This window comes from Dermacentor albipictus, chromosome 1 (assembly GCF_038994185.2).
Source record: "Dermacentor albipictus isolate Rhodes 1998 colony chromosome 1, USDA_Dalb.pri_finalv2, whole genome shotgun sequence".
NCBI lineage: Eukaryota > Metazoa > Arthropoda > Arachnida > Ixodida > Ixodidae > Dermacentor > Dermacentor albipictus.
In genome coordinates this window covers 171,428,412-171,440,895 of record NC_091821.1, presented here as the reverse complement: position 1 = coordinate 171,440,895, position 12,484 = coordinate 171,428,412, and the positions used below count along the sequence as shown (strand labels likewise).

Genomic DNA, 12,484 nt, shown 5'->3' with positions numbered 1-12,484 from the left:
TAAGTTATTTTCTTTTTACAAAAACAAAGTAACTAACATTCCAACTATTACGAGCATCATTTGTTCACCATAAAGTTGGAAAAATTATCGACCACGCGCCCCGGTCAGCCAATCAGATAGCTCGCCCATGTGACGTAATATGGGTTATTTGCATCATATGGGTAGGGGCGGCTTAAAATTCAGCCGAGCCGTGCGCTGCGATCGGCAGCGATGGGTATTTTTAAAACCTTATACTAAATTACACGCTTTACGCAGAGCACTTAGATGCATCAATTAATGATCAGAAGAACGTACTCTAACGACTCAGTACGTTTGTAGAAAATCGCCAAAATCGTTTCAGGGTTCCTTTAACGTGCACCTAAATCTAAGTACACGGGTGTTTTCGCATTAAGCTTGAACGTGAAAGCAAGGCGAGGGCTAGTGGCGGTCTGAAGGGGGGAGGGGGTGTCATGGGGGCGATCCCCTTTCCCATGCACAGAACATTGCGGCCCCACTCATGGCGCGCTTCTACCTCATTCCGGATCATGTTAACCGTAATTGCTGAGGGGACATCACCGCTAAAAATTCCACACAAAGATAAAGATAGGACGACTTCGTCTACAAAACTTGGAGGCATTGTTACTCCACACCAGGCCTTCGTGTCGTCGAAGAGCTTATAGTAAAGCAATGAACGGGGCTAGTTGGTGGACGTTCATGATTATATTGCGCTTAGTGTTACACTGCCAGGGCGAACGGGTGCAAGTGAACAACGTTTTTCCGGCCCAAAGCGTCATCACATATGTCGCCATCCTTGTCATATCATTTTATATCTCCCCCTCCCCCGCGCCACATACTGTATACGCTCCTGACACTGCCCAGGCGGCGCGACCGAGCAGCGATCGTCAGCGCCTCTTGCGGCACCTTCCGTCAAAACTGACACTGACGGACCGCGCTACTCACGCTGCCCACGCGGATCTGCCAATGTGATCGCTTGTTCATGCTTGTTTTGAAACGAAAAAATGGCGCAAGTTTTGCTGTAAGGTTTCAGACCAATCTTAAAATTAAACGGTCGGATACGCCCTGCCATTCGTCGTAAAGGGGAAAAGTTCTACGCTGCCGGGCACGTTCACAGCGTGAAAGAATTCGCCGGTGTGACTGTGCTGGTGAAGTAAACAAGAAGAAAGGGGGTTAACCAAGGGGCCTGATTTTTTTTATTAGTCATCTCATGAGAACTGAATCATGAGAAGTGTCACTTCCACCAAGGCAAACACAACTGCAGCGTATCTGTAGCCTGAGTACACTCAACTGTCATATTATGCTTCGATCAAGCAGTTCAATTGAGTGTGCAGGCATTGCTGAGCTTATTAAGCGTTAGGGGCAGGTAAAGGGAAAATCAGACATCCACCCATTCGTGCTACAAAGGAAACCTGAACGGGTTCCTCGAAAGAAAAGCCTCAAAGTTGAAGAAAAATTCGTCCTGGTCCGGTACTCGAACCCGGGGCCACCGCCTTTCCGGGGCAGCCGCTCCACCATCTGAGCTAACCAGGCGGCTAGCAGATGGAAGGGCGAAGTCGAATTTGTCGACAACACGAAGCAAAGGCAAGAGTTTGACGTAATAGTTCTGCGGAAACCCGCAAGGTGGAGATAAGTAATTAAACAAGGGTAAATCAGACATCCACCCCTTCGTTGCAATTGATGAAACCGTAGGTGTTCTTATCCAACAATTTGAGCTACCGTAGACCCGTGCCGTAGACAAAACGTGTCCTTCCATGGTGCTGTTTTGACACGCTTGCAAAGCCTCATTGGCCAGGGATGATAGGCGCCATATCTTTTAAAATTACTAAAGGGCTCTTGTAAACAACTTGCAGAAAATATTTATTAGACTGTTATTAGACAAGCAACCGCTGTACTTTGTTTACAACTGCCGAGGCACCGGCACGACCAAGCTTGGGCCGCTCCTGCCGCCAAGACTCGGGTGACCGTATCCGGCAACCTGAACCCAAGCAGAACCACACAGCGTGAAGTGCTGAGCGACTCACGCAAGCCAGAACACCTGCAGCCACCGCACAGTACGCCTCGTAAACAGCAAAATAAATAGCTCTAAAAGATATGGAGAATTTGCAAAAATATGTAAGTCAGCTGCTCGGCAAGACTCTTTCTTGACCAAAAACTTCAGTCTACTGACTACAACAATTTCTAGTGCGATCCTCCAGGAAGGAAGCGCGAGCACAAAACCACGGCCGGCCAGGAAATCTGGAGTCGGAGAGCAGGCAGCCCTGCACGGGTGTTACAGCCTTTGACGCAGCAGTAGCGCCGTCCCCACGCTATTTTTTCCTGGGCAGTTTTCGATGTCTTGCACATTTGCCATCGTAAAGCAGCGGTATGAGAACGTTTACCCGCAGGGTGGTGGCGCACGCGTTTCAGAAGTTTCAAATCACACGCGGTCATAACAACAACACGTGCGCCACTACGCCGTCGACTGAAGTTTGATCAGTACCAGAGTTGCGCTTTCGACGCTACAGGTGGCGGGGCCGTCGCCGGGAAACTCCACTGTCAGGAGCGTATATAAGCGTGTTCTTTAACAGTATCAAACAGTTGGTATATAGTTTGCGCGAAGTACGTCCGCGTCTTGTTCCTTATGTTCGTCAGTGTAACACTAAGCGCAATATAATCATGAAGAGCTTCTCATTTCTGGCACTTGACCCGCCTTAATTTTTTTTTGTTCATCGCTTTTTTTTCGGCGTTACGCACTTTCGCTGACGGCGTCGCGCGCGAGCTGTTGTTTCGTTCGCGCAGCGCACGATTTTGCGCGCTGTGCACAAGGAAACATGCATAGCGGTATAATTCAGTGCTACACGAATACTGTGGCATAACAAGCGGATCGCAGAGCGTGATCACGCGTTGGAACGCGGTAGAAAATGGCATAGTTTCGGTACTTCGGCTGTCCCTTAAATAGCTGCGTTGACTACCTGGCTGGTCATCCTTGGATCGTACATGTGCCTGCGCGGCACTGACTACCCTGCTGGTCTCGGCACGCACTCCGCTGAAACCACCCCCAAGCTGCCCTCTACGCAGTCCGGATTCCTGCCATAAAAGCCGTCCCGGCGAGTGCATCACTGTTGTAGCAGCAGCGGTTGCATTCTCAAGCACGCATCTAAGCAAACTTCCTTGGTTTCACAGGCTATCTGCATCGGCTGTCCCTTAAATAGCTGCGTTGACTACCTGGCTGGTCATCCTTGGATCGTACATGTGCCTGCGCGGCACTGACTACCCTGCTGGTCTCGGCACGCACTCCGCTGAAACCAGCCCCAAGCTGCCCTCTACGCAGTCTGGATTCCTGCCAAAAAAGCCGTCCCGGCGAGAGCATCACATTTGTAGCAGCAGCGGTTGCATTCTCAAGAACGCACCTAAGCAAACTTCCTTGGTTTCACAGGTCGGTTGCTTTTATTACTCTCGATATATTTCTAGAATTTCTCAATTCCTGCAACTGCTGCTGCTACTGTTGTTGCTGCTATCATTTTTCTCTGCCTCTGTGCTCACATTGTGTTCACTATTTAGCCATTCTCGTAATGCCGACAAATGCTGAACTTGGTAAGCGAATGGACGAGCTATAGAAGCTATATTCAAACATCGGTTGAATGAATTAGTCGACCGGCTTGTTATTAGCATACAAACTAGGCTTCAGGACACAGGCTTAGACGTCAGTGCGATGAGAACTGAAGTTGGTTGCATGGATGACAGCCTAAAGCTTTTAAACGAAGTAGTCGAGTCAACCCGATCTCAACAGCTTGAGTTATCTGCGGCAAACCGTGCTCTGAAGGCAGAAAACGAGGCCCTTCAAAGGAAAGTCGCTGACCTTGAGCAATACTCAAGATTAAATAACTTGGAAATAAAGGGGGTGCCCTGTACCCAGGGGGAGGATTGTACCGCAATCCTGACTGCCATCGGCAACAAAATCAACTGCACAGTCTCTGCCACAGATGTCGACACAGTTCATCGCGTACCAGCAAAGTCTGGTCAAAAGAATATAATCGTGCGGTTTTACTCTCGAGCAAAAAAAAGAAAAAAAACTGAATTCATGAAGAAGGCGCAGAAGGCCCGATTGAATACACGAAGTATAGGGTTTTCAGGAGAGCACTCGCACGCGATATTCGTCAATGAGCATCTGTCGCCAGAAAATAAGCGTTTGTTCTCCAGGACGCTTGCCTTAAAGAAGGAAAAAGGTTGGCAGTTCATCTGGACGGAAAATTGTCAGATCAAAGTGCGGAAATCTCCGGATAGTCGGGTATTTCGCATCGCTTCTGATCTATCTATCATTACCTAACTTTGCATAAGCCTTCCAACTTTCAATCTTTAAGTTGTGTCCAATGGCTACGTACTTTTTACCTGAAGAACTTGAGGCTTATTTTTTATCGCACTGCCGTTCACTAATCCATTTCAATGTGCGAAGTCTGCAAGAAAACATGGATGGCATCACAAATTTTTTATCATCTACCCGTCATAATTTCTCTGTTATTTGCGTTAGTGAAACCTGGCTCTCCGCATCCCACAATAACTTGTATTGCTTTCCTTCGTACTCATCCGAATACTGCAACTACTACACTACTTAATGATTATATTAGCTGCCTAAATGGTTTTGGATATGAAAACCCAATTACTCTTCCAACTCGTTGTCCCACGGATAAACAGGGCACGCTTATCGACCACATAATATCCAATCTTCTTACTAACCCTGACTGTGGTGTTGTCGAAGCTTCAGTAACCGATCATTACCCAAAATTCGTGCGTTTAACTTCTACTGCTCGCACTACCGATGCAAGCTTCACCAGAAAGAAGTTTAATTCGTCAAGTTTTATTGAATTAATTGCCTCTTCAGACTGGTCCCCAGTAATGGTATGTGATAACCCTGAAACTGCCTATAATACTTTCTCACAAATAATTTCTAAAGCTATTTCAGATTCCACTGTACTAATGAATTGTAAAAAAATGTTTTCAACTCCTCGTAACCTATGGTTATCCACGTTTGCTAAATTGCTTAAGGAAAAAAAGATAACCTTTACAGAAAAACAAAAAACAGCCATTTAACACAGCACTTCACGAAAGGTATAATAAATATTCTAACTTACTAGGAAAACTACTCAAACAGGCTAAAACGACGTATTATGAAAATGAAATTAGGTCTGCAGGTAATGATGTCAGAAAGCAATGGAAAGTATTTACCTCTTTTTTAGGTCGATCGAATCACAATTCCGAAATAACTATGATACAATCGGGGGATCTTCTCCTTGATAATCCCTTGGACATTGAAAACTCCTTCATTAATTCCTTCTGTGCAGATAATGAAGAGTGTGAAGATTCATTGACCGAGACTTACCCCCGTGTGCCCCATAGTTTTTTCCTTCATCCCGCAACACCTGAAGACAGTCACAGTCATTTCCAGTCTAAAAAATACAGGGCCTGGTCTCGATAACTTCAGCCCATCTCTCATAAAAATGATAGCATACCTAATATCTGAAATATTCTGTCACATAGTGAACCTTATCTTTAAAACAGGAATCTATCCAAGTTCTTTGAAGAAAGCCAAAGTAATCCCTGTTTTCAAGAAGGGAGATAAGCGTCTAACATCTAACTATCGCCCTATTGCTATACTTTTTTTCTTCAGTAAAATTATCGAAAAACCAATCGCAACACGCTTATCAAGCTATTTATCAAAATTTTGTGTCCTATCACCAAATCAATGTGGGTTTCGGGAAGGTTACTCAACTAATTTGGCATTAATATTTCTAAAAGAAAGAATAAAAAAAAAGCGGTAAGGTTTATATATAACACTTACGGGCGAGCATCAGTCCGTGACCTCCTCAAAAAAAGCGGTTTACCCTCTATTCCTAACAGAAATCGCATATGTCGCTTAAACTTTTTCTATCAATTAATTAATAATAATTTCAAAGTTGACACCTCCAATATCCTTACCTATTCCTCAGGGTACCAAACTAGAAATCATCATTCTCTTTCTATAACACCATTAAATCCGCGAGTTAATTGTTTTAAATATTATTTTTTTCCAAGGACCATCACTGATTGGAATAACCTCACGGATGATGTTGTCAGACAGACATCATTACATTCACTTCAACAGCATCTGAATTGATTGTTGTTAATTGACCTTGTCGCTGTATTCTCTTGTTGAATTTCTATGTGCAATTTTGTTTTCTTTGTGTCTGTAATTCTGTATCTTAACACAATGTTTCCCACCTGCTATGATCTTGTGTGCAAGATCGCAGTATTCATAAATAAATAAATAAATAAATAAAACAGACAAGATTCGGCAGGCAATTGACACTGGAAATTTTCTTGGTGCATTATTTATTTACCTTTCTAAAGCATTCGATTCACTTGCTCATAACATCCTTTTTGCTAAATTAGACTCTATTGGTGTAACCGGCCCGGCATTGCAATTACTACGTAACTATTTGAAAGATAGAGAATATACTGTATCAATCTCTAGCACTTACTCGCACCCTAAAACAACTAGCATTGGTGTATCACAAGGATCTATATTAGGACCTCTTTTGTTTTTAATAATATATTAGTGACCTCCCAAAGTACCTAAAGTCCTCCGACTGTATCCTTTACGCCGACGACACTACCATCTTCTCCTCAGACAAAACTCTTGATTCATTGATGTGTAAGCTTAATCACGACGGGGCTAATATTGTAACCTGGTGCCAACTAAACAGACTACACATTAATATTGCCAAATCAAACTTCGTCATCTTCTCAGCTAAACAAAAGCATATCTCAGTGTATCCATCGCTAACCTTTGCTTACAGTGCACTTTATCCTACTGATAGTGTACTGTTTCTTGGCGTCATATTAGATAAACACCTAAAATTTGACGAGCATGTTTTAGCCTTAACAAGGAAGGCAGCATATGGAATTACAGTAATAATTAAAGTTCGCAATTTCTTTAATATGAAGACACTCATCTCCCTCTACTACGCTTTTATTCACACAAATATTAATTATTGCATATCATCATGGGGAAACACGTGTCCCACACATTTTTCTCCACTTAAGCATACCCAAAATCAAGCCATTCGCATCATCACACGTAACAGCTACACATCGGAAGCATCTCCATTGCTCAGATCTAACAGCATTTTATCGTTACAGAAACAAAATAAATACTCACTTGGAATACTTGTTTATAAATCTGTTAACGGAAAGCTCCCATTCCCTATAATTACTAACAGCCAGTATTCATATCTCACGTCTACCCATTTCGCTTCCACCAACAGCTATTTACTACCAAAACCTAGAACTAATTATGGTAAATTTACCAATAATTTTTCAGCCACACTACTTTGGAACTCATTACCGTGTCATATTAAGATATTCTCACATTTTTACATATTCAAATCAAACCTTCGTAAATTTTTGCACTCAATATAACAATTTGATCATTATCATTATATTAATAAATGCTTTGTACCGTTAAATATTTTACAGCGTAAGCTAGTGACTAACTTAATATGGTGTTTTTTGTGTTTGCATATAGCTGCTTTGTATTTACATATCCTACTCATTTGTAATGGGAGGTCCCCTGTACAGTCTGTTGACTATGGGACCTCCCTCTGCATGTATGTATAAGCTCCATTTGTAACCTTATTATTATGCACAATAAAGAACTCTCAACAACCTGGGCACGTGACTGCACGACCATGGGAACAAGCACACGAAGCGGAAGTACATCTCTCTTGCTTCGGTGCAAAGTCACAAAACACGCAGACACTCCGTTTGTGTGTTTCATTATTTCTCTGAATTTCAATTCGTCAATTCAAGCAGCAGATCGCACAGACAACAGATGTCTTGAATCATTCTCGAAGTCACGTGTCACCACGAGCGACGTCACACTGCGCACACGATTACGTAGGTGCAGGGGCCTGATTACGTCACCGTCCGGCTGGAAGCGCGGCGGCCGCGAGTGAAGAGGAAAACGACGTTTGGATTGAAATTTCAGATCACTCCGTAGCGATGCAATACTTTGCAGACACGATTGATATCGCGTAATGTGTGCTCTGCACTCGTCAGCTCCAAATAGCCAGACCTGGTGAGGGGCCCTTTAAGAGGTGTGGGGTGGTGGATACAAAGACGGGGGGGGGGGGGGGGGGGGTAGTACGTGCATAAAAGGCTTGAAGAACGAAATTGACGGATAATTACGGACATAGGGAGAGCATCTCATCACTGCCTGCTGATCGCTCAACACCAGACAGCCGTGGCCAGTCGCCTTACCAAGGCTCACTTACCCCGTCATAACATATGCTGCTTGCTGCGGAGAGCCCATCCTAACCAAATGTCTTGGCAATTTTCAGAATAGATGGGTGTCAGGAGACACGACACTATCAAATTTCTCGGAGCTACTGGCCCTTATTGTTCTGCGAACTGCAGATGCCGCAATTTTCACACGAGGTTTCTAAACAGGAAGTAGCCCTGCTTTGGACTTTGCCTCATCAATTCCCGAGTGTGACCAAATAACAGTATGCGTCGTGTGATGACTGCAATACCATGATCGCAAGTTACTTCCAAACATCTCTTCAAACACAAGTCGAACAGCAGCTCACCAAAAGTGAGTGAAACTTGCATCATATGATACTATCGAAGTTCTAGTGCAAAGTTTCGTTCCTTTATATTTAAAGCTAGAATAACATAGCATTCCCACAATGACGAAAGCTTGATTGAGTGATAGGCGAATTCCAAAATAGTACCTGTCCTCTTCTGTACGTAGCCATATGGCTGTACCACTCGCTAGATCATCTGGCTGTAAAACAACGGTTACCTCCAGTTACCTGGGCTGCAACAAATATCGCCTGCAAACAAGACATGATAGTGCACTGTCTTGTTTTTGTTTGGCCCCATTTTTAGCGCTGTTTGTTTTTCCAAGTGATCTACCAGCTAGGTCATCGACATACAAAATTTGTTTTATTTTAATATCATTTTTAAATATAGCATAAGCATGATAGCATAATTTGATGCGAAGTGGCTGAGCGCCTTAGCACTGAAAGACTTTTGCCAGAAATCGAGCAAAGTGTTGTTTCGGCAACGCAAAAACGGTCTTGTCCGGGGAGTGCCAAGAGTTTCTCTTTGCGTTGTGTACAGCCTCCCCACACACACGTATATATATAGTTGTGGCTGAGGAAATCGTGCTGGCCCCAGTAGTAAAATGAAGAAAAAGAGTATGCCATACTCATGTGTGTTGAATTAGCGCATACTCAGGTGTTGAATTAGCACATTATATTTCATTGACGTTTCGGCTGGCAGCCTTTGTCAAAGGGCTGATTTGATGACAAAGGCTAGTCCACCAGCTGAAACGTCAGTGAAATATACTGTGATAATTCAACATACGCCAAACTCTTTTTCTTCATTATATATATATATATATATATATATATATATATATATATATATATATATATAGAGAGAGAGAGAGAGAGAGAGAGAGAGAGAGAGAGAGAGAGGGAGGTGAAGGGGGAGTGGTAGTTGTCGGTGGCGAGTCCCCCGACCCCCAAAATAAATTTTTTGCTACGCCACTGGTGTGTACCTATGTCGAGGCATTCCTGCCTTTTTCATCTGGCATACATTGAGATGATCCTTCTTCGGCGTTCTGCCTTCCTCTGCCTGAAGGCCTACCTGTGGCGTGGCTGCCCTCCTCATCTGAGACTATCTATACAAGGTGCAGCTTCACGGCAAATGTATGTACTAGCACAGCTGCAAACCTCAAAGTTTCTCTGTTAGTATAGACAGACAGACAAATTACTTTATTTGCAACGTCCTGAGAAGCTCTGCCCTAGGGCAGAGCTGCGGGCCCCTCCCACGTGGGGAGTGGTAGGCTGAGCTTAACCGCCGCATCGTGGGCTCTCTGCAGAGCTCAAGTTTGCCGTGAAAGTTCTGAGCTCTGGATGGCACAGCTCCATTCTTCTTCCGTGATGCGACTGGGTCCCTGTAACGAGGGGCATCGCCAGAGCGTGCGTTCGAGATTGCGTACAGCCCCACAGTCGGTGCAAGTAGAGCTGAAAGCCTCTGGAGTGATCGTATGAAAAAAGGCCAGGTTGGGATAGGACGTAGTCTGAAGCATGCGTAAAGTGGATGCCAGAGGTCTAGCCAGTTTGCTATGGGGGGGGGGGGGGGGAGGATAAGCCCTCCTACCCAGGTGACAGTGCTTAGTGATAAGTAGTGAGTGTCCTGAAACTTGAGAACCCTGGAGTCTGAGCTCGCCCCTGCTCCCGTGCAGTGGGTTAGTGCGCGGGCTTGGGAGGGGGCGATGTCATTGAGATTGGGCAAGGAGTCAAGCTGGGGGTCGAGGTGCGCCAGAAACCACGCGATGCTATCTGGAGAGATTATGTTGTTCTTGAGAATCTTGTGAGCCTCCTTGGCGATGGAACCTGAAACGAAAGCCCTGACCGTCCATCTCGAATCAGTGAAGATTTGTGATCTGCTGTTATCTTGGAATGCTTTGCAACTGCGACCTGCTCCACTGTGGATGCTGTTGAGCTCTTCAGGGTAGCCACATTCCCTACCTGTCCGTTGTGATCAATGAGGGCAATGGCAAAATTAGACTACTGTCCATGTTGGGCTGCATCAACAAAACATGCCGAGTAGGGATCGTCTTTGGTACTCTTGAGGAGGGCGAGGGCTCTTGCCCTGCATCTGCCTACGTTGTGCTGAGGACGAACATTACGGGGAAATGGTGCGACTCGTATGTTGTTCCTTTGATCTTCTAAAATTTTATATTTCCGTTTTCCAAGAACTGACAAGATCTTCTTTCCAGCCAGGGTACAGGGTAGACGGGCCAGTTGGGCCGACTCCTGGCCGTCATTATCTCGTCCAATGTGTTGTGCACTCCTGGTTGCATAAGGAGTCCGTGCTTGCCCGTAATGGAATGCCTAATACTCTTTTGATACTCTTTCTGATGAGCATGTTTAATTTTTTTTCTTTTCGGAGTTATACAATATTGTTCTTGGCTGCCGCGTAATCTATATGACTCATAGGGTAGGAGTGGAATAACCTCGCGAGGTTGGCTTTCTGAAGGCCTCCAAGCCTATTCGAGACTGTTGACGAGCCTGATCATGTTATCGGTCTTGGCTGTGAGTTTGTTGAGCGTCGATTGTTGCTGCCATTGAATTTGATGAACATGCCGAGGACCCGAATGGTGTCTACTCTGGGGATGGTACAGCCGCTTTTAGTGTAGAGTTTGATGTCTATTTTAGACAACGGTTTCCAGCCTCTAGGTTTGGGACCTCTCCTCACTGGCCTGTAGAGGAGGAGCTCAGACTTGTTCGGGGAGCATCTAAGCCCCATATTTTCCAGGTACATCTCTATCTACAGCCTCCTGTAAGCCTAATTCAACATCTCCTTCGCTTCCTCCAGTGCACCAGATTGTGATGTCATCAGCGTAGAGTGTATGGTCGATTCCTTCTATGTTGGAGAGCCTTTGCGATAGTTTCTTCATGGCATTATTAAAAAGCAGTGGTGAAACTACCGCTGTGGTGTGCCTCTGGGGTCCAAACAAATTGTCGGACTTGAGGTCTGCTTTTCTTTATTGTTTTCATCCCATCTTATACACTGACCCTCTGTGAACTTACTTGTGGTAGACGACTAGCTTAAAAGACCACTGAAGAGAAACACTAAATCAGTTTAGAGAGATACTGATGAAGTATGCTGTCAAAACTATTCTTCGTTGATTTCCCCACAGTGGTATTGTCTCGACACTACAGCATCTGACTGCAAAATTAGCATACTGAGTGTCAAATTTAATTATGAATATAACGGCACAGAAAATTTAAATTCTGGGGTTTTACGGTGCCAAAACCATGACCTTGGGGCACGCCGTAGCGGGAGACTGAATTAATTTTTATCGCGTGGGATTTCTTTAATGTGCACTTAAACCTGAGCACATGAGCATTTTTTTCATTTCTCCTCCATCGAAAATGCGGCCACCGTGGCCAGGATTGAACCTGCGACCTGGAGCTCAGCTAGCTGTGCAACAGTTGAAACAGAAGCGATCGAGAAAAATCAAACAAGATGAAGTTGCCTTGGAGTACAATTGTCTTCAATTAAGTTTCAGACATAACTAAACATATTCCCCATTTGCAAAATTTAAAATGTTAACAAATATTCATTTGTTGGCTCCATGTGTTCGTCAAAATTTGGTCCGCCAAAGTGCATAAACCTGTGGAAGGGGCATTTACGTACAGCTAGCATAGCGTGTTTATTAATGTTATAAGCTTATACAGTTGAACCCGGCTATATCGAACTCACGAAAAAACGCCTATCAGTTCGGTTTAGAGCATAATTCGATATGTCTGCTAAATAATTGGGTGTCATAAAAGCACATACCATTTATAAAATCACTTAATTAGCTTAGTTTTGCATGAAATAGTCCTGCATTTTCTTCTGCTTGGGCAATTTCGCTGCCTGTGACGCACGCACTTCTCCACATTGTCAAAGG

At 44.3% G+C, this 12,484-nt stretch overlaps 1 protein-coding gene across 1 annotated transcript in view; it reads right to left on the bottom strand.

Moving 5' to 3' along the window:
* Positions 1–1,999: 1,999 nt before the first annotated feature.
* The window catches only part of Ctr1A (Copper transporter 1A), a 58,744-nt gene continuing 48,259 nt past the window's right edge, over positions 2,000–12,484 (bottom strand). Inside the window, exon 6 of the mRNA XM_070529235.1 lies at positions 2,000–2,032. Coding sequence (XP_070385336.1) covers positions 2,015–2,032 — 18 coding nt within the window. The 3' untranslated portion in view covers positions 2,000–2,014. The remainder of the gene's footprint in view (positions 2,033–12,484) is intronic.